At 39.1% G+C, this 23,521-nt stretch overlaps 3 protein-coding genes and 1 pseudogene across 4 annotated transcripts in view; 2 read left to right on the forward strand and 2 right to left on the reverse strand.

Moving 5' to 3' along the window:
- The window catches only part of LOC145482150 (arf-GAP with coiled-coil, ANK repeat and PH domain-containing protein 2-like), a 19,225-nt gene extending 16,479 nt beyond the window's left edge, over positions 1-2,746 (forward strand). The window contains exons 28-30 of the mRNA XM_081460754.1: positions 341-390; positions 719-774; positions 1,274-2,746. Coding sequence (XP_081316880.1) covers positions 341-390; positions 719-774; positions 1,274-1,389 — 222 coding nt within the window. The 3' untranslated portion in view covers positions 1,390-2,746. The remainder of the gene's footprint in view (positions 1-340; positions 391-718; positions 775-1,273) is intronic.
- Positions 2,458-6,650, reverse strand: LOC145482151 (uncharacterized). The gene is made up of 4 exons (XM_081460755.1): positions 6,471-6,650; positions 6,345-6,392; positions 5,065-5,228; positions 2,458-4,238 (listed from the first exon to the last, which is right to left on the reverse strand). The coding sequence occupies exons 1-4, from the start codon at positions 6,628-6,630 to the stop codon at positions 4,170-4,172; spliced, it is 441 nt and encodes a 146-aa protein (XP_081316881.1). The 5' UTR covers positions 6,631-6,650; the 3' UTR covers positions 2,458-4,169.
- Positions 6,607-11,608, forward strand: LOC145482152 (large ribosomal subunit protein eL22-like). The gene is made up of 4 exons (XM_081460756.1): positions 6,607-6,669; positions 7,670-7,762; positions 9,908-10,029; positions 11,379-11,608. The coding sequence occupies exons 1-4, from the start codon at positions 6,661-6,663 to the stop codon at positions 11,527-11,529; spliced, it is 375 nt and encodes a 124-aa protein (XP_081316882.1). The 5' UTR covers positions 6,607-6,660; the 3' UTR covers positions 11,530-11,608.
- Positions 11,609-11,703: 95 nt separating this feature from the next.
- Positions 11,704-22,878, reverse strand: LOC145482148 (uncharacterized; annotated as a pseudogene). Its single transcript, XR_014048725.1, has 2 exons — positions 22,137-22,878; positions 11,704-19,697 (listed from the first exon to the last, which is right to left on the reverse strand). The product of XR_014048725.1 is annotated as an uncharacterized LOC145482148 (transcript).
- Between the last annotated feature and the right edge of the window lie 643 nt (positions 22,879-23,521).

The following is a 23,521-nucleotide window of genomic DNA, read 5'->3' on the forward strand; positions in this document are numbered from 1 at the left end:
GGCAATTCCATGTGAGTAAAACCCCTAGGGGGGGATAGTAACTATATTATTGTTGGATTACTACATTGTACATATCATGTTTTTCACAGAGACTAGTATCCCATGAAATAGTTTAGGGAATTTCCCTTCAGTAGGGAGAAGGGTTAAGCTAAAGGCAACTTGAGACACTGCGTAGTGCTGAAATTAATGTTAGCATAAAAGGTTGTGCTTGAAACTAAGTCAGTCTTCTTCCATTTAAGGTAGAGGTAAACATGCAATGAGATATTATCTATACGCTCAGTGTGGTTCATAGTTGCGTGGTTGTAGATATTTGCACTGTCTTATTGTTGTTTATCTGCAGGATCCTCTTACCATCGCTTTGAAACAGACCAATGCAGACATTGTCACCCTGTAAGTTAACACAGACTGGTTCTTCTGTTCAGTATGTTGACGTGTTGTTGACAGGTTTGAAGCAGAAAATGGGGAATGAGCTGCTCTTCTCCCAAATATTCTTGAACATGGCAGGGCATACAGTTTGTGAAGTTTCTAACTTGCCCTTTTGGCTCATTCAATGAAGCTGCCATTACAAACTACTGGCACCCTGCCACAGGATTCTGCCGCCCTCCATCCTCACGCTCATTATAATACCAATTGGTTGTGTTTAATGTAAGATAACTGCTGTGCATGTCTACAAACACATTTGGTGTTGACATAATGGAGATCATTTTGAACTGTGCAGGTTAAGACTGGCAAGATTGAATGAGGAAATGAGAGAGGATAATGAGGTTATTCAAGGTGAGCACGAGATGCAGTCTTAAGGCTGGTTTTCGCTGCAAATGAGTTGTAGTCTGAATCGGAAATGTGAAGTGATATGATCTAGGGAAAATCAATCCGACAGAGTCAGAAGCAGAGGCCGAAGAATAAACCAATCACAATGTTCGATTCTGGGCCTTGTGATTGGTAGGTTCTTCCGCTTCTGCTTCCGACTCTGACAATCCAGTTTTCACTGGATAATAAGCGGCAGAATTGTAAACAGAATCAGAACGAAATAATGGAACCGTTCTGATTCTTCCAACTCCATTGCCTTCAAGCTTAAGACTTTGCTTACGACTTATGACTTACACTTCCATAAGCACTGTTACAACTTTGACCCTGACCTGTGACTATGTCGCTAGTGAAAATCAGTCTTAACAGGCATTTCTGTTTGATGGGCTTATTACCAGTTCACATCATCATCGGTTTTTGGGCACCAATGCTTTTCTGTAATACAAGGTATGGGATTATTTTATTTCAGGTGATGTCACATTTACTGATGTGTTCAGAGACTTCTCAAACATGGCATCAAGAGATCCTGACAGACTGAAAAGGAACTTTGACCCCAAAGATCCAGACAGGCAAACAGAATTATGACAACAAAGGGTATACATGCCAATTAGTTCTGCACACAATCTGCCGACAGACAATTGAAGGATCAAGACATCAGAGATGACTCATTGCAAGTGATGTGATTAACATTTGGAGTGATGAAATAATTATACCTTCCCATGTATTTTTTTTCCCAACAGACTGTTTGAAGTATTCATTACATATTCCTCACTTCTTTTTTTGTTGTTGTCCTTAGAAGAAGCTCAGTCACTGTATTTGGAGTTATTTTGGCCAAAATATTAATAGTTCTTTACTGAAATAGAGAAACTGCATAGAGATAATAGTAAACCGTAAAGGAACAAGGGTGGTTAAGGATGGAGAAAATTAACATGGATTACAAATGATGCACTTGAAAAATTTAGGCTACACTTTTCAAGATGTGCAAATTGCGAGGTAGCTCCTTTAAGAATTAAAACAAACTGTTTCTTTATAGGCAGCAGTAATGGAAGTGCAAATGCCCAGCTTAGATAGTGAACTAAGATTAAAAAATAAATGTATGTAGTTAAGTACTCAATAGTTTTAATTGGACAGGTTTGGTAGATGACTTGGTAAAGTATTCCTCTGACAGAAGTCAAAACAGTCAATGAGTTAATTTGATTTTGAGTTGCTCAGAACAAGCTTAGACTTGATTTATTCAAATGTGACTGAAACCTGCAATGCAGGTTGTGAGTAGATGAAAAGAGCAGTGGAGGCAGTTTGGTAGTTTGGTAGTTTTGAAATCTTACGAATTTCATTGGGAACCAAATCAAAATTGTAAAATAATTGAGAAATTATTGTACAGACAAGTTGGAAAATTATCAGAATATTTGATTGTATTTATAAATGCTTGCCCGATATTTTTGTCAGTTCTCAGGAATCAATATCTGGTGAACAGTAAATAATTATTGCTCTGGACTTGAGAAGATCGTGTTACTTATGCGCTTCATATTCAAGACTATGAAGCTGAACTTATACTGCAATAATATTGTTAAATGTCTTCAAACTTAATGAAAAAACTATTTTTTCCCTCTTCTGTTAAAGTTTTGAACTTGAAGGGCAGTCATTTATGAATAATTTAAAAATGAGGAACATCATTTTGTTCATTGGAGAAATGACAAAAAATGCTTGTACATTGTACATAATCAAAGAAATGTCACTGCTGTTGCTTGTACCTATAGTTCCCATAATTCTGCTAGCCTACTGGTACTTGTAGGAATACAAATAGATACTAGGAGTGATAGTACAACTATTTATCAAGTATTAGCTAAGTAGATGTCATACCTAAAATGCACAGTTTGGCAGCAGTGAAATATTGTAGCAATGAATATACCGGTAAGTTTGTAAACCTTTTTTTTCCTGCTATGAACAACTCAACAATAATAATACAATGATGTTTCAACATTGCATAGTTTGTGCTAGTCTTGTCTTTTTAAAATTTAATTAGTTATAAAGCCATGATATAAACACGAGTGTTTTACAGGAAAATACACCACTCATAAAATTCATACAAAACCACATCCGGGACTCAGGTGGTGCATTTTCCATTTCCTCACTAGTGAAGATATGGATTACTTCACTGATATCATGTTTGACCCTTAAAGTGTACTTGAATTAATTTTGTTGGTGTATGATTGAAACATCATTGGATCCTCCTTGAGAGTCTTCTGAAACCTTTGGTAATCTTCGGAAATTTTTGGACACGTTCATGTGGCCTTCGCACAATTTTTGCAGAATCTTTGGAAAGTGGTCAGAAATCTTTGGAGAATCGTCAAAAACGTTGCTATCAGTATTTCTATATAATAAAAAAAAAGAATACATGGTTGCTTGTGGATATGGAATATCTCTTCTCGTGTTCAACTCTATATCTCACTCATTCGCTGTGCTCACTCATGAGATATCGAGTTGAACAATCAAAGATTATTCCATACCAACGTATGCCAATGTATTATCCTCTTTACAGCTCATCAGATACTATACACTCTGGTGAGGTGGATACACAAAGGTTTGTTTGCAGCAGTGCAAACAAATTGATCACTTCCTGTTGTATCTGTTGGTAGTGTAAAAAAGGGATTTCAAACGGCTGTTTGTATTTGACATAGCATGATGCTAATACTTCTCTTTTTTGGGGGGGGGGAGGGGGGGGCGTTGACAGCTATTGTAAAAATCCCTGCTTAATACAGCATTGAACTAAAATGATGTTAAATAAAAATTGGAATCTGATCATCTACCACTTTATTTATTTTAAGACAAACATTGCTCTTGAGTGTCCATTTACTTCAAAAACTAAAACCTATCCAACCCTTTCTTTTCTCTTGTGTTCACCTTCCATGTAAGCCAACATACATCCATATATGTATTTCAAGCAAGAAACAAACCTACAAGCACATAGATGTTCAAGATACAGATCAAATCAGCAAACGATACCAGTCAGAGTACTACTGATGTATCAAGTTTATCAACCGTGGATGGAGTAACTTGAAGTGACTAACAATTTTGATACATTGACAAATGGGAGGGTTATGAAAACTGAACGAGAATCAACTAAGGAATATTGTCTTGACTAACCTGTAAATTCTCATTTAACTTTCATAGTCTTGTGTAGCAATCAGTACAAAGAATTAAAATTTTGAGCTTTGGAGTGAAAGAGAAAAGACTGTTTCAGGTGATGATAATTTCTTGATACTCCTTTAGTTTTGCTTTGTTGTATGATCTTTATCAGTTCTTCAAGTCTTTATTGCACATTTTCCATCCCATGGAATTTTTTGCACTCTTTAATATTTGCTTGTTTAGTCTCCTTTCTTTAGTTCCTGATTTTCAGCTGGTTGCACAGGGGTTGAGTCTAACAGTTTTGTAGGCTGTAGATGAGAAGGGAAAGGTGAAAACATGAAAATAAATTCAACATTTATGCATCATACAAGGGTCAATTCAATGGGTGTATTTATAATATAGATACATATGAGTCTTGCAAGAGTTCTTTGCAAATAAACACATTGTCATCCTAATGATCAATATTTGATTCCAAGTCTGTGGAACTGTCAGATCACTTTGTCTTCCTCTCCATTTGGAACCTCTATCAATTTACAAAAGGTGACATGGATCACACAGCGTGGGTGAAACCTCTCATCAAAATGCTTGTGAAGATTTGAACAGAGTTGATAAGAGTCACTGGGAAAGTGTGAGAGTTTCAGGCCACAAGAGCAAAAGTTTGAGCTCGTGGCCACTCTTAATATCTGTTTGTATGCAGCTCAATGCTATCAAAGAGGATGTGATGCGACATGTGACCTATTGAAAGATTTAAAGAACCACTGACATATTGAGGGAGCTTTTAGGATTAACTCTTCAGAAAAAAACATGGCTCAACTCCTCTATTTTAGCTTGTACCAAAATCCACAACATCAGCAAAGGATTTTCCATTTTGGCATGAAATTGTTTTCTCACCCTTAGGTTCTGCATGACTTTTTTTGGTGGGCAATAGCTTCTACAACATTTTGTAATATCAAAAATAGGACCTGTATAGTAGGAAGCACTTGTTCAATTTTTTTTTCATGCCTCCCCTTACACATTTTTTTTCAGCCATTTTTGCCATGCAGGACTTTTTCCTGGAAATTGTCCAACCCACTCTTTCTCCATCAAAAATTAATGTTCCCTAAGCCAGAACTCTTGTCTGTTCTATCATCCTACCTGTGTTTCACCATCTTTACCACGCCCAGCCCAGAAAGGCCTACCCCAAGCAGGCCTCTGAAATGGTGGCCCATGAGGACCATGCCAATTGAACTGGTGTCGACAGTTTGAATATCCAGCACCTAGACCTATGCCAATCCCTAATGTTACAGGCCAGGCAGCTCCTTAAAAAAAATAACAAAGGTATTGGTCTTCAACAGGAGGTAAACAACATGCTGAAAAAATCTGTGCAAAAGTGTTCTAAAATCTTCTTGAACCCATCCACAATACGTGAGAAAATTAGGTTAGCACCTACATTACATACGGACACTGTACAAATGCAAAAATCATATTGTATACAGTGACGTTTATAACTTGTGAAGTTCCACCCCCCTGTTAGCATTCTCGAAGCTGAGCTTCCCTGGGCCTAACATGTATACAGTTCCCAGGGGGGGGGGGGGGTGCTCCCTTATATGGGCTATATAGGTATGTGCAGCCCCAAAGGGTATGGTTTTTCAGCTGTTTTGGTCATAAATAGGGTATCAATTTTAGCTGATTTTGGCCATTCTGGTCATAAATAGGGTATGGTTTTTGCACTCTAGCCTTGATATGGGTATGTTTTTATGAAGAAGCTACTTTTTCATCATTATCGAGGAGAAAATCAACAAAAGCCCTTCACAAATTATGTTTATGGTAATTTAACATTGGTCTGAACTAGGAACTAATTATCACCCAGGTCTGAAACAGGGTTTTGGTCCAGGGGTTAGGTCATGAATAGGGTTTCGAATTTTTGGTCAGGTCATAAATAGGGTAGGGCATTTCGCAGATTTTGGTTTGGTCATAAATAGGGTAAGGGTTTTGGGAAGTGGGCCGCACACCCCCACCCGATTTTTCTGGGAGTACCCCCCCCCCCCCCCCACCCCGAGGATACAGTTCTTCCAATTATAAATTACACCTTATTCTTTAGGCATTTGAGCAGAAAAGAAAAAAATACAGGTTTTCTCTATTATTTATCATAATGAAAAGTACTTCAGTAAGCCACTGAAAACTGCTTATAACTATTACTTTTGCATTTGGGGAGCAATAACCTTGTACTAGTTTGTCAATATCATCGCGCGCGCAAAGCCATTCTTGAAAATAAAAGTTTCAAAAATATTTAGATAAATAATAATAATAATACCACAACACACACAAAACCTATGAAAAAAGTATTCCTGGTAGCACATGTTATAATTTGTGTCCTACTAATAGCATGAAGTTTACCAGCTTATTGCAAGTGTACTGTACAAAATTGAGCTTACTTTTGAAAAACACAAGTGAAAATATGCTGCCAAAAACAGCTCCGCCAACTGCGAATGAAGTAAATAATAACAATTTAGAAAAAAAAATCGGTAACATGTTTTATGGATTATTCAGAGCCAAAATACCAGTTTTAAATGTCGTGTCCACAAAGCACCGATCCCATTTTCTTCCCAATTCTTCTTCGCTGGGCCTTCTCGGCGCCATTTTGAACCCGGTACGAGCCTGCGGGATTTTTGCACAGTCCTCGCGCATGCGGACGAGGAAGTACCCCCTGCGTTGCCGCATGTGTCCTCTTTCTTTCTCTCTTGAGCCATCATGCCGGCGGTAAGACTTGTAGAGAAATATGTTAACATTTTGCGATATCTGAACGTATTATTTAGACGACGAAGGTTATGAAATAAAATATAAGGCCTGTAATGCTAGTTTAAACACATTTCATGGTAGTGTAGCTGGTATAAAACGTAGGCTTTTCTTACTAAATGTCATGGTATGCGAAAATTTTACACACACCAATTTTGTACGATTGAACTGAGTAGAAAAGTCAATTCCTGCTCTTGGTTAAACTGATTTCTTAGTCATAGTACTTATATACAGCCTTATGCCTGTTTCGTCTTAAGTGATACCCTGTTTAGCGTAAAAGAAGTCTACACGATGAAGGTCGTGGAACAAAAACTGTCGTTTAATTTAACACGTCTAGGTCAAACGTGGTCAATAGCAAGAAATATGGCAACTTTTTCTATTCCTGTCTGACTTCCTTGTTTAAAATGAAGCGATTCTGTTGATATGAGTAACGACCATCTTGTGCGACATAAACTTTAGCAGGAAGAGACTTTTTAAAATACAGTGATCAGAACTTTGGCTACGAAATAGTTTTGTTCGGGAACGGTTAGGCTTACATTTTAGCTGACGATAATTTTAAGAAATTTTTCGAGATGGGTTTGGTAAAATTGCTATGATCAATCGTTGTCTTTTCCAATGCTGAAAAGCATAGATTTTTTAATCACCTCAAGTAACTATCTTGTTCCAGAAAATCTACTCCACTCCCACAGAAAACTTGATTTGATCTTCCCATCCCTCTGGAAATTCTAGTCTAACTTCATACTTTCTTTTAAAAGCTTTGGTTTTTGAAAACCCTCTCCCCCATAATTTCCAATGATCATCCTTAACCTGCATTTGAAAATGTATTTACATGAAGAATTTTCTTTTGAGTAGCTACACTGTAAGCAGAGCGATCAGTAGATGAAAGCTCTTGTAATCATGCCATGCCAGTCATAAATATACATAACCCAGTCCAATTCAACTTTGTTTTTGCCTTTGTTTACAGAAAAAGAAGCAACAGAAGAAGAAGACACAGTTGAAATTCACTGTGGACTGTACGCATCCAGTTGAAGATGGCATTATGGATGTAGCCAACTTTGTAAGTTACGTCATGTTTTTTCCAAGTATACTACTGTACGAAAACATTTCTACATTTAATGTCTGGCACGCTTGTTGTTTAGGAACCATTTTCTAAAAAAGTGTGTTTGATTTTCATTGATGAATGGACCATTTTTGTATTCTCTGTATTGGACTGGAACTATGATGATGGACAAAATTCCTTGGGACACTTGCATCATTGCATGCATGGAGTTTGAAAAAGCACTGTTATCCTTTTCAAAATTCATGTCTGCTCCCCACCCCATACAATGTTGAAACTCAGGAGAAATGTCCAACATTGTAGGTGGGGTGGGGGAAGGGGCTGAGCAAGTGTAGTTGAATTCACGTGTGACTGTTTGTTTGGCACGTGTGAAAAAGCACCACAAGTGCAAATTTGTCCCAAGACTTTTGTCCTTGATTATAGCGTGCAACTGAGGCTAATGCAGAGAGTCTTATCAAATGCAAATGACATAAGACTAAATCCAATAGACAATAGAGCAATTTCAGCTTTTTATGGACAAAAACCTTGTACCGGAATGATTTTAGGTATTTTACAGTACCTTTTACATTTTCTTAAAGCTTAAAGTGCCTATGAAGTAAAAAATAATTGCTGCTGATTTGAAAGGCTTTTCAAAGTTAAGAAGAATGGCGTTTTCCTTTTTGGAATATCTTTTTTCGTTCTAGAGATATTTACGTTTTTGTATTATGCAAATGAGGAAAGTGATGATGTCATAGGTGGTTCCACTTGAACAGTAAACACTGAATCAAGAATATCTCTAGAAATATTGGAGCAGTGTTCTTCAAACTTAACACCACAAATGTGCATCACAAAAGAAACAGAATGACACTTTCTGTGTTGTTGCCATGGCAACACTTTTGACTCCAGTCTCTTTCTGTGAAAAACCAAATATGCCAATTTGCAACCCTTCGAAAAGGGACAGAGGGTCTTGCTCAGAACACACATGATTCCCATATTGTCTTAACTCTCCCCATTAAATCGTTGGGAGTGGATGATCCTTGTTTAAGAAAAAATCTGGTAATGTTAGTTTTAATTAAAACAGGACCAGCGGCATAACTGTTGTCATGGTGACGGCATGACGGCTGTCATTTTGTTTCTTTTGTGATGTACATTTCTGGTACCAAGATTAAAGAACAATCCTTGTTTAAGAAAAAATCTGGTAATGTTAGTTTTAATTAAAACAGGACCAGCGGCATAACTGTTGTCATGGTGATGGCATGACGGCTGTCATTTTGTTTCTTTTGTGATGTACATTTCTGGTGCCAAGATTAAAGAACACTGCTTTAATATTTCTAGAGATATTCTTGATTGAGTGTTGAACTGTTTTAGTGGAACCACCTATGACATCATCACTTAGAATACAAAAACGTGAATATCTCTAAAACGAAAAAAGATATTCCAAAAAGGAAAACGCCATTCTTCTTTACTTTGAAAAGCCTTTCAAATCAGCAGCAGTTATTTTTTACTTCATAGGCACTTTAAGATATAAATAGTTTCCTAAAATAACACTGTGCGGAAACAATTTCCCAAGGGAACTAGAGAAAATAAATTTTAAAGTTCAGAGAAACTGTGCAAACACACATAAAATTTCATTTTATGTCTTAAAAGCTGAAAATACTTCTTGGTGCATGTATTACAGTTTTAATGAAAGTTGCTTGCCAAGTGGGGCATTACAAAATCCAAGTTCAATTAGCAAACACTGGAGAAAGAGAAATCAAAACCAGACTCAAGACAGGTCGTGATGAGATATCACCATTACCGGTATTTACATGGTAGACAATTATGCTGCAGAGATCTAAACGGGCTTAAAATTAATCAGAAACAAGATACCAAAGCAGAGTCAATGTTTTAACAATCATGAGCTTTTGACGCTGTCACAGCAGCTTTCTCAAGTGAATGTGGCAGGAAAGCTTTGGCCTTGTGATCGCTAAAACATTGACTCTGCCTCAGTATCTTGTTTCTGATCATGTCTGCTATAGAGTCAGGAAACAGTATCTTTACTAGAGTTAATATTTTTCAAGGGAAAAATATACTAAATACACAGTTAGCAGGGATTACCCTTGCCTGATTGCATTGCTTTGCTTAGGGCTACCTTCCCTAAGTGCCAAAATATGTTTTATTTTTCAGGAACAATTTCTCCATGAGAGAATAAAGGTCAGTGGCAAGACCAACAACTTTGGCAATGATCTGTCCATAGATCGACAGAAGAATAAAATCACTGTTGTTTCAGATATCCCGTTCTCCAAGAGGTGAGGCTGATGACAACTTAAAATATTACAAACATGGAACTGGGAAGCAACCGATGGTGTCTATTTACACTGTATGTTGGTAGTTGGCCTGCAGTTTAATTGTCTTTGTTGTGAACTTTGTTGGTGTTTGTTCTTTGGAGTGATAACTCTGTGGACTACAGTGATTAGGGATGCCATTTGAACCAAGATTTTTCTAATATTCTTTCCAGTAGACTGTGACATGCATGATATTACTACGATTATCAATTGAGTAAGGTGTGACAGAACTTTGGTGACAAAGTTTTGGCCTTAAAATTACAGTGTTGCCACAGGCAACTTTCCTCGTTTCCAATGGTAACAATATCGACATCACACCACTGAAATAAGAGCCGGTTGCCCATGACAACAACAAAAGTTGAACGTTATAACGCGGTCACCAAACTTTCGTCACACCTTACTCAACTGATAATATTGGTACATTTCAAACGGCTGCTACATGTCATGTACATGTTGATATTGCAGTGATGCACTTTTTGTGTTTCAATAAAGTTGATTGCTTGGTACACACAGCAAGGCCTAACAAACATGTATGACTTTTAGTCAGATTGAAGAAAAAATCCTTCATGTTGCCATACTTACTGTATGGCAACACCACCTTGCTGTACTCAGCCAAGTTTTTGACATGTACTGTGTATATAACTGCAATGATCAATCATGTCTTGTCTTCATATCTTTCTTGGCAGTTTCAATATATGATCTTTCATATATTCACTTGTATACTGACAATAAGTTGTAAGTGTGCAGAGATTTGTGGTTCTTCTGATATCATGAAGGCTTTCCTTGTGGTCACGTTTTTACTGTTGTTCCATTGCTTAACCAAAAGGCCACTGTAGCTTTAGATTTCTTTATTGGGGCAGAAAAACCATTTTCTTTCACGTCAGGCTGGGAGATGCAACCTCTCAATGCCCTAATGCATGTAATTGGTACAGAGGACTGAGGATCAAGTAGTCTGGGCTCAAACCTTGGCCAGGGCCATGTGTGTTTGTGGGGGGGGGGGGGGGGGGACACCTAACTTTCACTGTATCTCTCCACTCAGTTGTATAAATGGGTACCAGTGAATTTAATGTTGGGGTAACCCTGAGATGGCCTAGCATTCCATCCAGGGGGGAGTAGAAATAATCCTAGTTACTTAATGCCACAGAAACCACAGATAAGCTCCAGCAATATAGAGTACTTGGCCCCAAACAAACTGTATCTTTCTTGTCTTCTTGTCTTTCCTGATACAGTCAAAACTCTCGTAAGCTGACACTAGAGGTGTAATGGATACATGTAGATGGTCAAGTAACAAGTAGTTTGTTTCTTTGTCACAGGTATTTGAAGTATCTTACAAAGAAGTACCTCAAGAAGAACAACTTACGTGACTGGCTGCGAGTTGTATCCTCAGCGCAGACGACTTATGAGCTGCGGTACTTCCAGATCAATAATGAAGATGAAGATGAGGAGGGAGAAGATGAATCTTGATCAGATTCAAATTTGTAACTCTAAATGAATGTCTTGAATAAACATGCCTGAAGCTTGTTTAATGTGTAGTTTAGTTGATGTTGACTGTTTCCCATGAATAAAGCACAAGGCTCCAATTTTCAACTTTTTTTCAAAAAGGTTAAATATAATATATGTATCTTTGAAAGACTCTTATTTCCAGAGATCAGAGTTAATAATATTACTCATGATTGTAACACTTAAAGTTCCCTTTGAAAGTCAGTGTTGCTCTGTTGCATCTGGATGATGATCCAGAATAATATTATGCACAAGCTCAGATGCAGATTTAAGGGAATAGCTGGGGAAAACTGTGGTAGAGATGAGCATGTGTTGCAAATGTAATCGTTTCCCTCAAATTCACAATCCTTGCTTGTCAAGTAAGCTTAAAATTGCACCACTCAGGGACAAGATAAGGTTAGGAAGGGAAAAACGCTTTCTTTTCTAGTGCTCCTTGACCAAGAATTGTTATTTTGTTCAAAAGTTGTTTCTTACCCCAGGTTGAATCAAAGTTTGAAATCTTTGATGCCCAGACCATTAGTGCACTTGTCTGGCTGGATAATCACACACTTGAGTCATGGGCTATCATTTCTTATAACCCATCAAATGTTTTTGCTTGCACGGGATTGGTCTAAATGCATCACATGACTGAATGCCAGAATGCCCCAGCTAAATCTGGGTGTAGTTTATAGAGGGGAATGGTTATGAAACTCGACAAAGTTCTTTGTTGTATGTTTGTGTTTTCTTTTTTGGCCTTGACTGTGCACAAGACACAATTATAGTTGTTTACTACTGACTGAGGAACTAACCAATAGAAACGTTTTGGTTACGAAACTCATGCATAGTGTATGAATGCAAAACAATAGATTGTGCATGGTCATGGACCTTCCAACGTAAATCTGGGGATCTTAGTTTGTTCCTTTGATGTTTGCCGGGCTTAAAAACCATTCCCCTCCATTAACTATGATCTGGGGAATATCCGAGTGATATTCTCCAATTCTCAAAACTGCCTGTGTTGTGAAAAATCTTGGCAGGATTAACAGTTTCCATTTGGTGCAAAAATGAAATATGCTTGGACATTAAATTTTGTCCTTGGACATTATCTGTTCATCAAAGCTCACAGTTATCCTTGTGCTATGCTCTTGGAAAACTGTTCACTTCTTGGAACAGGTAATGTCCACGGACAAATATCTGTGCCATATGGAGTCTTGTTTATACAATGACACTTGTTCTGCACTGACCTACTGTAAACGAATGAAACCAAACAGCAAGACAACAAAATCACTCAGAGAACATTGGATTGCAGGCTGCAAGCCCCTGAAATGACTGCAGGCTGCAAGTCAATGTTGTCTTCCCTCTGTTAGCAATTACCTCAAATAATACCAAATAAACCATCTCCAAGTTACCTTGTACTTCTGTTTCAAAACAAGTATTAGTGCAAAACATTTCGCATGAAAATGAGTTTGATTTGCATCAAAATGAACCTGTAAGGGAAAACATTTCCATATGAATGGTTTTGCATGAAGACTCTGACACAGAGGCAAAAGGCAACTCGGAAATGGCCTAGTTTTGATCTAATAGACTTTTGCCCACCACTTGACCAAAAGAAAGGAAGGCTTTGCTTATGGGAGGTTCAAGTGAATTTGGGAGGACGTGCATCATGATCTAGCAAAACCATCCAACAAGCGCTACCTTAAGAACGTTAACCCAGAAAACATTTATTAAAGATTATATTGAACTAGAGTCCATAAGTCACAAAAGACCAGCTTTAGACACTCAGATGTTTTCAAGGTTGTCTGCTTTGTTCAAACACCTTTGGCCAAATCAAAGAACGCTTGGTCTCCAAACTGTATTCTCGAAAAATATTGTTGGTGTGACAATGGCGGTTGTATCGCTAGCTCAAGTTTTTAAAGTCTGAAAGCAGAAAGTTCTGTAGCCTCCTATGCAGATGCTCTTTGGGTTCGTCACACAATCTTCCTTGCGTGATGAGCCCAAAGAGAGTCTTTGTAGGAAGCTTAAAGCTCTGTGACTACTTACAAATTCTTAATCAGAGAACATTTCCAGACAAGATGATTTGTAATCCTGGTTACTCTGACATTTTTACCAACAAACCTTGTTTAATAGTAACAATAACACTATAATTTCCAACTAAGTACTCGCTTTTTTTACAAGAACAACTCAATCTAATAGGAAACGTTTAGCTTGGGTGGTTTGTTTTCTCATTACAGACCATATGATGTTCTTTAGTGAACTGCTCTTTTATCCATCTAAAGATATTATTCTTTCATAAATACATGACTATTTGACGATTTGAAAGCAACAAATTCTCAAGAATAACATCACATGGCCTGAAAGGTGGCAACAAACCACCCACGCTAAAAAGGTGTATTGTTCAAGTCTTTGATCTCACAAACACAGGGCTTACATTACTCCTATGTCTCTATTTGAGCAGCCTGAGTACCGGTATTAAACGCTGTGAGAAGCAGCATCAATAGCCGTACATGTAGCTCGAGCAGTTCCTTATTCTTTTCTCAGCAGCTGCTAATTATTACTACTTATTCATTTATTTTGAATTGATCAGCTTGTTTACTTGCATAATTTGATGGCTGTCACATGACTTATGACTTTTATGTTTCCCTATGTTCAACTTCAGGTTTCTTCATTTCCACACAACAACAACAACAACAAAAAAATAGATCAAACACAATTTTGAAAACTGTGGAGGTTTGTCAACGAAAACTCACTAGGTCAAAAAGAGTTCACACCCCCAATGTAAGTGAGTTTCTTGTGAAAAGCACATGACCATCTGGTTATCTTATCATCAGCTTTTCTACACTTGCTGTCTCGGTGTAGCAAAGACAGTAAAAAACAAGTATACAGTGTATTGCAGCTGATAGCCTGTGTAGCCGGCAATTAAAGGGGAGGGCTAGGGGGAAACCTTTGGGAGAGTGTTTCACGCTTCTAGTTTTCTTCTCTCCTTCCCCTTTGGACACCTGCCATACAGGCTAAGCAGCTGACGACAGGTTCAAAATCATTCAATACAAGCTCCAGCGACCGATTAATGTAGCATGTACTGCATTATTTAGAAGTAAAAGTGTTAATCAATTTACCTTGCACTTGCTATCACTGTATGTGTTCATAACCTGTGGAAGTGGCCAGAGATATCACTTCTGGCTGTCCCTGGGTTTCATTTGAAATGAGGTCTTGAGACTTCTGCTGACTGTCACAGTTTGCAAAAATTTCGACATTTTCTACATGACCTGCTTGTGCAAAGTGAAAAGGTGTTCCAATCTTGCATGATATTTTTACTTTACCTTGACCAGCCACAACGATCGGTTGTGGAATTTCAACAGTTCTCTCCAGCAAGTACTCGCCTTCCTTTACCAAAACCACTTGATTCACTCCATCTCCACCAGGGTTCTTAACCTGTTGAAGAACACTGCATAGCTCAACTGAACTCTGAACAACTTGCATTTGAAGATTCCCATAGCACTGAGTAACTTCAGGGACGTCCCTACCCAAGCTCAAGTGATTAAACATTGCAGCTGTAGCTAGAGCTTGCTGTTTTCTGTCCAGCTCTGCCAAGCTTACTGCCTTGAAGAAGTAACCCAGCAAACAGACAGGGTTAGCTTTGATTGCAACTTCAGCATCATTCAATGCAAGCTCCAACAATGACACACGCTCAGACAGAATTGCTTTCTTTTGCTCTGCACACTTCAAGTAGGTTGAGGCTCTGCTTGTGAGAATCTGTGGATCATTTGGACATGAATTCAGTGCTTCACTGTACAGAGATAGTGCCTCGTCCACATGGCCACGATTGAGACATCCTTTAGCTTTCTCTTTCAGCTTTGAGACTGCCTCTATTGAGGGCGACAGTGTTATGTTCTCCACGTAGACAGTTTTATTAACCTTCAGTGGCATTCCTTGTGAGAAGGTAATCTGGGTTTCCCCAAGTCCAACCATCACTGTATTGTCCTGAAGTTTCAAAGGATTTGATAACTCGTATCTTCCCTCTTTCACGACAATCACTAGATTCCGAGTATCTCTTCTTTCGTTGGCCCGAAGAAGTTCCTGCACTGTTGCAACTATCTCTGCATTGCAGTTTCCAAAGCGATCCTCAACTGCAGGGATTTTTGTGTACTTTGACGGAAACAGATGATGGGCAACAGCTGCTGCAGCTAGTGATGGACCTCGCTCGCCAAGGTGAGCAAGACAGACAGCTTTCCAGTAGTAACCCTTCACCCAGGAGGGATCTGAAGTTATTGCATTCTGAGCGTCCTGCAGTGCAAGGTCGATCATCATGATTTGCGCTAAGGGTGAGCTTTGTTGCGACAATTTCATGAAGGAGGCAGATCTGTTTGTTAACAACTTAGCGTCATTTGGTGACAGGCTCAACATTTGAGTGTATAAAACCAGCGCACCCGAATAGTTTCCTGCCAAATAAAAATTGTTTGCACGATCCTTGAGTGTGCTAGGAGTAGGCACATTACAATAATCAGCTACGCTTCGGTAGAATTGGATAGGTGCTTCTTCACACTGGTTCAAAAGTGCTGAGAATTCTGCCACCTGTTTCATATTTCCTAAGAAGCAGTGTACTCTTATTAAATATAGATAGGTGCGCTTTAGCCCAGGATGCTTCTTACCGTAAAAATGTTTCTGAATGGAGAGTAAACTTTGTGCAATTCTCAGGTAAACCTCTCCCTTTTCACTTGCAAAGTTTTGTTTGGCACATTTGCTGTCAAGAGAGTTGGTAATTACTGTAAAGCAATTAAGCAGACCCTCCAGCACTCCGATGGCGTGAAAATCGCTACCATCCTCAATGACGACTGAATTGGGTTCCATGCAACCTTCAATAACGCCTTTATATATCTGAGGCCACCTTTCATTCAGGATTGCAAATAACATACACTCTGACCTAGAAACATCAAATTCTTTTAACACTGAGAGAGCGCACGTCATTCCAGTGAAGTATTTCCAGGAATCTAATGGACATTTTTGGCAATATCCAACAGTTCTTCAGCATACAGTTTGGCTTCCTGTGTCTTGTCTGTCGTACAGGAACATGGTGATATGCTGAAGGATCGTCAGAAGGTTGTGATCACCAGAAGGGTAAATTTCCCTGGCAAGCTGGAGAGCTCTCTCATAGCGTTTTAAAGCAGTTTGAAAATTACCAGCGAAAACAAATCTTTCAGCTCTTCCTATAAGAATTTGAAGGTCTACAATGTCAGCTTTACAAAGTGGCAACCTTTCAAGTTCCAACAAGGCTTTGTAATTCTTTTCCCACTGACCTGCCAGTGCGTAAAACGAAGCGTTAAGTTTGAGCACCCTGCACTTAGCGCCATTCGATATTGTACAGCCTAACTTCTCAAAATGGGTCATTTTTTGCACAGTCTCTTTTGCCAGCTTCTCTGATTCTTCGTGACACCCAGGTGTTAAGCAGTTCCTTTTGGCAATGCTTGTGGAAACCATTGTTTGAAGAAGAAAATCTGGATCACCATCCCCACACACCATCTTAGCAACATTCAAATGGAATTCTAATAGTTCAGCATGTAGTAAAGTAAGGGACAAATCGTTTCCGCTTACATCACAGGCAAAGGCGCACAGGCTTAGAGTGTTTTCATTGAACAAAGCAGGAATACCATCTTCTTTCGATAAGTTCATTTCTCCCTCCATATGATTCTTCAACATGCGAAAATTCAATAAAAAAGCAATGAGAATGTTCCTTGCTTGGTCCTTCATTTCTGAAAGATTGAATGAATAGAAAGGTTTAGCACGCTCGTGGCTGCAATGCTTGTTAATCATCCTTTCCAATGCAAAATGAAGAACTCTAGTGGCCGCCACCATTGTTTCTATCCTCGTCAACCTGGTGAGGCTTTCTCTGACCACTTCTTGAACGAGCTTATGCGTACCAAAAACTCTACTCTGCTGGTCTACTGAGAAAAGGGAATTACAAGATAGTACTTTAAGGATGGCAGCAATATCAATTTCAGAACGTGCACTCTCTCTCAATTCCACTTGTTCCAATTCAGGGAAGCCTGGGTTGATGACATCAATAGGAACCTCGTCAGTTTCTAAAAAGGCTGCAATTTGCATCATGGTGGCGGCAGCAGGCGATTTGTTTCGAACAAATTCAAAATTCATCAGCCAGGTTGTGTGCACCGATAGGCGATGGTGTGCCTCTATACTTAGTGCTGTGGCCGGCTGTTGCTCCAAGAGACTTAGTTTAACAGCTCTGTACTTGTCAAGGTACGTTTTGAAACTGCAAGGAATAGGAAGGGCAGATATATAGGCGACTGCTTGTTCGAGAGCCAATGGAAGAGCTCCCAGCTCATTCACTAGATTTACTGCTTCCTGGTCGAGGGCTTTTCCCTTAACACCGGTCCTTTGCATTAGGAACACTGCCCCCTCTTTTTCACTGAAACATTGTAGCTCCAGGCAGTCACCAGTTGAGAGTTTCAAGAACGTTTTCGTCTCTTTCACAGTTTGCCTTGTTGTGAGCAGTATGTGTCCATGCTTGGGTATGCTGCCATTTCGCTGCCAAGACCCTTTACATATCTTCTTCACGCCTGTAGGACACGTTTTATCTTCCAGTTCATCTGCATTATCCACTACCAGAAGCCATTTTTGTTTCTTCTTGGATAAAAAGGATAAAAATCTATTCAGGGTATCGTCGACTTTCTCACTTGTTGAGCCACTGATATTCAGAAGAGCAAGGTTCTCTACAACTGATTTATTGATGTTTTCATCACTTTCACCATTGATCCAGAACACGCCACCTGGGAAGCAATTCTTACATTTCCAAGCAAATTCTACAGCCAGAGAAGTCTTGCCACATCCTCCAAGCCCACATACAGTTTTAGTAAAACAGGACGTCCCTGGACAATTTTCACGACTATGTTGTGGGGTTAGATTTTGTTCCAACCATGCCAAAGCTGTCTCACGGCCTGTGAACGATGTCAACCTTGCTGGTGCAGTGCATATTGCCTCGCTATCATCGATGTTCTGTTCCTGCAAGGGTTTCACTGTCAACGTCTCCTTGACTTTGAATACTTCTCTCTGTAAACCTGAAATTGCAGTTCTGTTTGTGGCTGCCTGGTTGGTCATGCTTGAGAGGTTTTGTTCTAAGTGTGATACTTGAGATTTCACAATAGCTTGTTCCATAACAACATTCTGCACTCCACTTTTCAAGTATTCCACATCCTCACTGATAAGGTCACAGACTCCTTGCAGATCGTCTCGCACATTAAGTTGCCTATTGAAATCTTCAACAGTATTTGAGACTGTCAATATTTTCTGCTGAAGGTTGATTACTTCAGTATCCAGCTGCTGTCTTAACTTGGTAATCTCTTCACTGTTTGAATCACCTTGCTCTTTTACTTTAGCCAGGTTCTTTGTCTCTGCATCCAAATCATCTCGGCACTTGGTCAAGTCTGCAACCAGTGACTGACGGAGTAAATGAAGAGCCTCAGCTTCAGAATCTATGACGCTTACCAGACCGTTTGTCTTTACATCTTGCAAATCTTTGGACGATTTTTGGGCGTCTTTGTCAGAGCTGAAGACTGGGTCATTTAGCAGGCTATTAAGGTGACCAAATATGGTGTTGACATCTGCATCTTGAAGTTCTTGCTTTGGAGCATGCGCCCAGTGATTCCTGCACTGGTCTCGTGCCGAAGTCAAAACCGTTCGACTGACTGGAGGGTGAATAAAAGGACACCACTCTAATAGGTTCAACAGGCCACCAATATCTGTGGTCTCCGCGTCAATGACATGTGTTTTTCGCGTTCCAAGAGTTGGCATAAAGATTTTTGCTATCTCCCACGCTCCAGTTGGAGAACCCCATTGATTTCTGTCACTGTTATCACAGCAAATCTTTGGTCGCCCGGACTTGTGATGACGCTTCAGCTCCATCTCCCACTTGACGCAAGTACCACACTTTGAAGAGCCAGCCGCACAAGCACATGGAGGAAGTGATTGCAAAGGTGGACTGGAAATGAGGGACTGGTACCAAGCCTCCATTTTCCCTTGGATTAGTGATGCAATTCCATTTTTGGCTATGTTCAGGGCACATCCAACTGTCACCCAGTTTTTGTGTTCTTTTTTGTCAAGCACTGCTACCCAACTTGTAGTCATCATCCTGTGTCTTCTTTGTAAGACTAAAATTTCAAATTTGAGTCAAATTAATGCGGAAATGATGAGCGTGACTTTTCAAGATGTGATAGTTCAGTGAGAAGGGGAACAAAAAAAAAAAAGAGAGAAAAGGCCAAAATGAAAATGCACGAAACCCACAAGGTGCAATATACCCATATACCTCATATAAGAGTTAACTTCTATTAATTAGTTTTGGGCTGAAAATGATCTCACCACACAATAACTAAAACAAAGTGGCAGAAACCTTTTAAGCTAGCGTGACGAGCTCACCCTTTTCTTTTTACGTTGGTAAGAGTCCCAAAGTCATTGAAAGATTAACTATTGAACTAATATCTAGACTTATTTAGTGTGCCAAATGAAATTCAAAAATTTGTTCTCTTCCCATCCCTTCCCATGGTGTGACATTTTTCATGTAACAAACACTTCACAGGACCAAAACTGTTTTTGGTGAAACAGAACAGAAATATTTTCTCGTGGTCAGCAGAGCGGTAAGATCTTTTTCATTAAGCGACGCAGCTGGAATTAAGAAAATTTGAAAACAATCATTGAGGAGAAGTTTGGTGCTAATTCGAGAAGTGATTTCCAAGAAAAGTCTTGATTAATCAAAATAACGGTATCAGAATGACTAACTGACGAATCTGATCAACGACATCAGCCAAAGAAGTGCGGTTTCTAATTTTCATGTTAATTTTATACGGCTCAACTTTTGTTCACTGTACTGGAACAAACTGTTGACTAGTAAGCAGCAATAAGAGTAAATAAATAAGAATAACCCTGATTTCATAACAGTTCAAATTGCAAAAACAAATACATACAAAGGTAACAATATACAAAGTCCTAAATGCTGATACTAAGCTGTATCGGCTTTGGTGCAGTATACTTACCATACACTGACAAATGAAAGTGTTTTTCTACCTGTCAAACCTACGCTTTTGGAACAGTTGACTAGTCAATCACATTTAAAGTACAAAAAAAGTTTTGACTGCTGGTCATTTAGTCTACATTATAAATCCCAGTATACCAGGTGCCAGGCTCGCCAAAATTCACACTACAGTGGAAATAGTGAAGTATTCAGCCGTATATATAAACAAGGATTTGATATTATTAACCAAAATTTAAAAAAAATTAATTTTGACTGCCAGACACGCAGTATTTTGAAAAACTTGTCCGGCTGCCGTAGATATAGGAGAATCTTTGTTTACAATATTTGCCTCATTACCATAAGTGATACAGTTTCTGATGGAGCTACAAAGAGATTAATACTGAATACTGAAAGGGCACAGCACGATTAACTGTCTCAAGGAATTTGAGTGCGATGTATTGAATACTTTTTGTGCAACGAGGGTTTAAAAACTCAAAATTTTACAAAGAATGTATGAGCTCATCAGCGCTTTTGCCACACAGAAATTTTGATGTTTTTGAAAGCCAATTTCTCCTCCAATATTACACTCAAAGAGCCAAAAACGTCACCACTTACTAAGTTTCACAAGCTCTTTAAGTTTTTCCAGTAAAATCGTGTCTAGCATGATGCCTTCTATACGCAAAGTCGTATGTTAATGAGGAAAAATGTCAACAATGACGTCAGCAGAGATTCACCTATAGACGCAGCGTTTTTAAATTGTTTAGTTCTCAGTATGAACTTTACGACTAATGACAACACACTTCATTATGGATGCAACGACAAATTAATATGCTAAGTTATTCGAATTTATAGAACACATCAACTGAGTGCCTGGTATCTTATAACTGACTCGGTTAAAGAATTCTCAGATCTTAACAGAACGCACCATAGCAGTTAATGAAATGATTTTGAAAGGACTGACTTGCATCGAGCAAAGATCGTGAACAGATTCCAAGAATGCTGGTAATGTGCAGATTGAATGACGAAACTTTGATCAAAAATGTTTTTAGGGCCAGTTTAGACGTCGTGCTACTGCCGTACCGAACTAAATTGCAATTAGGATTGACTGTACCACGGCAGGTAAACAACTCTTATTCAGACGTTGTCCCAGAATCGAACCAAAATCAGGATTTACAGAGGCTTCGTAACAATTCTCATCCTACCTCCCCCTGGGAACGCAATCCCGCCAAAATACGTTAATATAATTTATGAATTTTGTTTGGCGCGACGTTTGAATCGCTGCCGTGCCAGAGTGTCCAGAGGCGTGTAGCACGGCAGAGTTTGTCGAACTTAATCACTTGCAAACTTAATTCAGAAGTTTGATTCAGACGCCGTGCTTCCGCCGTGTTTTTGTCGAACTTTATTTCTGAATTTAGTTCGGCACGGCAGAAGTACGACGTCTGAACTTCCGGTGAAACTGACATGCCAGAGACTCAACCGAATCATTCTAAAGTTCTTTTCACTGATAACGCATAAGAAAATTCAGCTTAACAATCTTGTACACGCACTTTTAAGGATGAACTTTTCAATGAACAGTACTTACATCTTACATTCCTTGCAGGTCACCAGATTTAGGTATCAGAGAGCTAGGAAGTTCGCTTCCATCGTTAAACCCCTGCTTAATTTCAGCACATTTTGATATGCTAGTGTCCAAGCTCCCCAACATGGCACCATTGTCGTCCCCAGTGTCGCTTGTCCCTCTTAGCCGGCAGGGCCTCGGCGCGACCCTCGGCGCAAGGAAAAGGTGGCTCTGCAGACACATAATTTGATGGGCTAACTTCTTGGACTAAGATTTTCACTAATTATACGCTGGTTTCATTTCTGAAAATATGGACGGTTTCGTCTCTCTACTGGCTTATAGGGACAGGAGGCTCTGGTAACGAGAAACGCATGGCACAAAATTACAGGGTGCTTTCCATTGTGTCAGACCGACCAGTCATTAAGCGAGGTCAACTGAAAGGAATGGCTCTTACCATTTTCTATTCGTTTCCTCAATCCCCCACATAAATTAAAATCTACTGAAGAGAATGATTTGTCAATAGAACGACAAATTTCGGTCCGACTGGTAGACCACCTCGCGAATATTCCTGTCGGACCGACCCAAAACGGACCTTTCCATTTGACTTTCGACCAAAATTTCCGGAATTTTTGACACAATGGAAAGCACCCGCGTCCACAGACTCCAACACACGCAAGATCCACGTAAAGATACCATCCGTTCGCACTTTTTTATTATGTTAAATCTTCAAGGCTTACAAAAGAGTTCGAAATTAAAGCAGTAAAAACCAAACACTTAATGTATACATTACAGATTCTGTTTCCTACTTAATGTTGATTTATTTCTTACTGTTATTGCTTTGATTGCATAAAGCTAGATTATTTTCACGTTTGACTTTGGCAAACGAGTATTTAATCATGTACGATTAACGATCGATAGCCACTAAGAGCTCGGTTAAAAATTTCAAGAACAAAAGTTTTAAAGAGCTTACAAGTTCAAGCTTCTTCATTTCCCCACAACAACAAAAAATAGATTAAACAGAGATTTGAGAAATGAGGTTTGTCAACGAAAACCCACCGGGTTAAAAAAAGCTCTCAAACCCAATCAAAGCGAGTTTCTTGTAAAGAGCTCATGGCCTTTGTGTATATCATCAGCCTTGCTACAGTTGCTGTCCCGTTGAAGCAAACAAACATATACATTGTATAGCAGCTGACGACAGGTTCCAAATCATTCGATGCAAACTCCAACCACCGGTTTACGCACGACGTACTGCACTGGAAGTAAAGTGAAGAGTTAATCAATTCACCTTGCACTCGCTATTAATGTGTTCGTACCCTGGGGGAGTGGCCAGAGATATCACTTCTGAATGTTCCGCAGTTTCATTTGAAATGCAGTATGGGGAATCCTGCTGACTGTCACATTTCGACATT

The sequence above is a fragment of the Orbicella franksi genome, chromosome 3 (assembly GCF_964199315.1).
Source record: "Orbicella franksi chromosome 3, jaOrbFran1.1, whole genome shotgun sequence".
Taxonomy (NCBI): domain Eukaryota; kingdom Metazoa; phylum Cnidaria; class Anthozoa; order Scleractinia; family Merulinidae; genus Orbicella; species Orbicella franksi.

Excerpts from the sequence above, each read along its gene's own strand:
- LOC145482151 (XM_081460755.1), bottom strand. The coding sequence starts at position 6,630 with ATGCGGCAACGCAGGGGGTACTTCCTCGTCCGCATGCGCGAGGACTGT. Across the intron at positions 6,393-6,470 it reads GGACACGACATTTAAAACTG|TTGGCGGAGCTGTTTTTGGC; the intron begins GTATTTTGGCTC and ends CTTCATTCGCAG. Across the intron at positions 5,229-6,344 it reads TTCACTTGTGTTTTTCAAAA|GAGCTGCCTGGCCTGTAACA; the intron begins GTAAGCTCAATT and ends ATTTTTTTTAAG.
- LOC145482152 (XM_081460756.1), top strand. Across the intron at positions 7,763-9,907 it reads TTATGGATGTAGCCAACTTT|GAACAATTTCTCCATGAGAG; the intron begins GTAAGTTACGTC and ends TTTATTTTTCAG. Across the intron at positions 10,030-11,378 it reads GATATCCCGTTCTCCAAGAG|GTATTTGAAGTATCTTACAA; the intron begins GTGAGGCTGATG and ends TCTTTGTCACAG.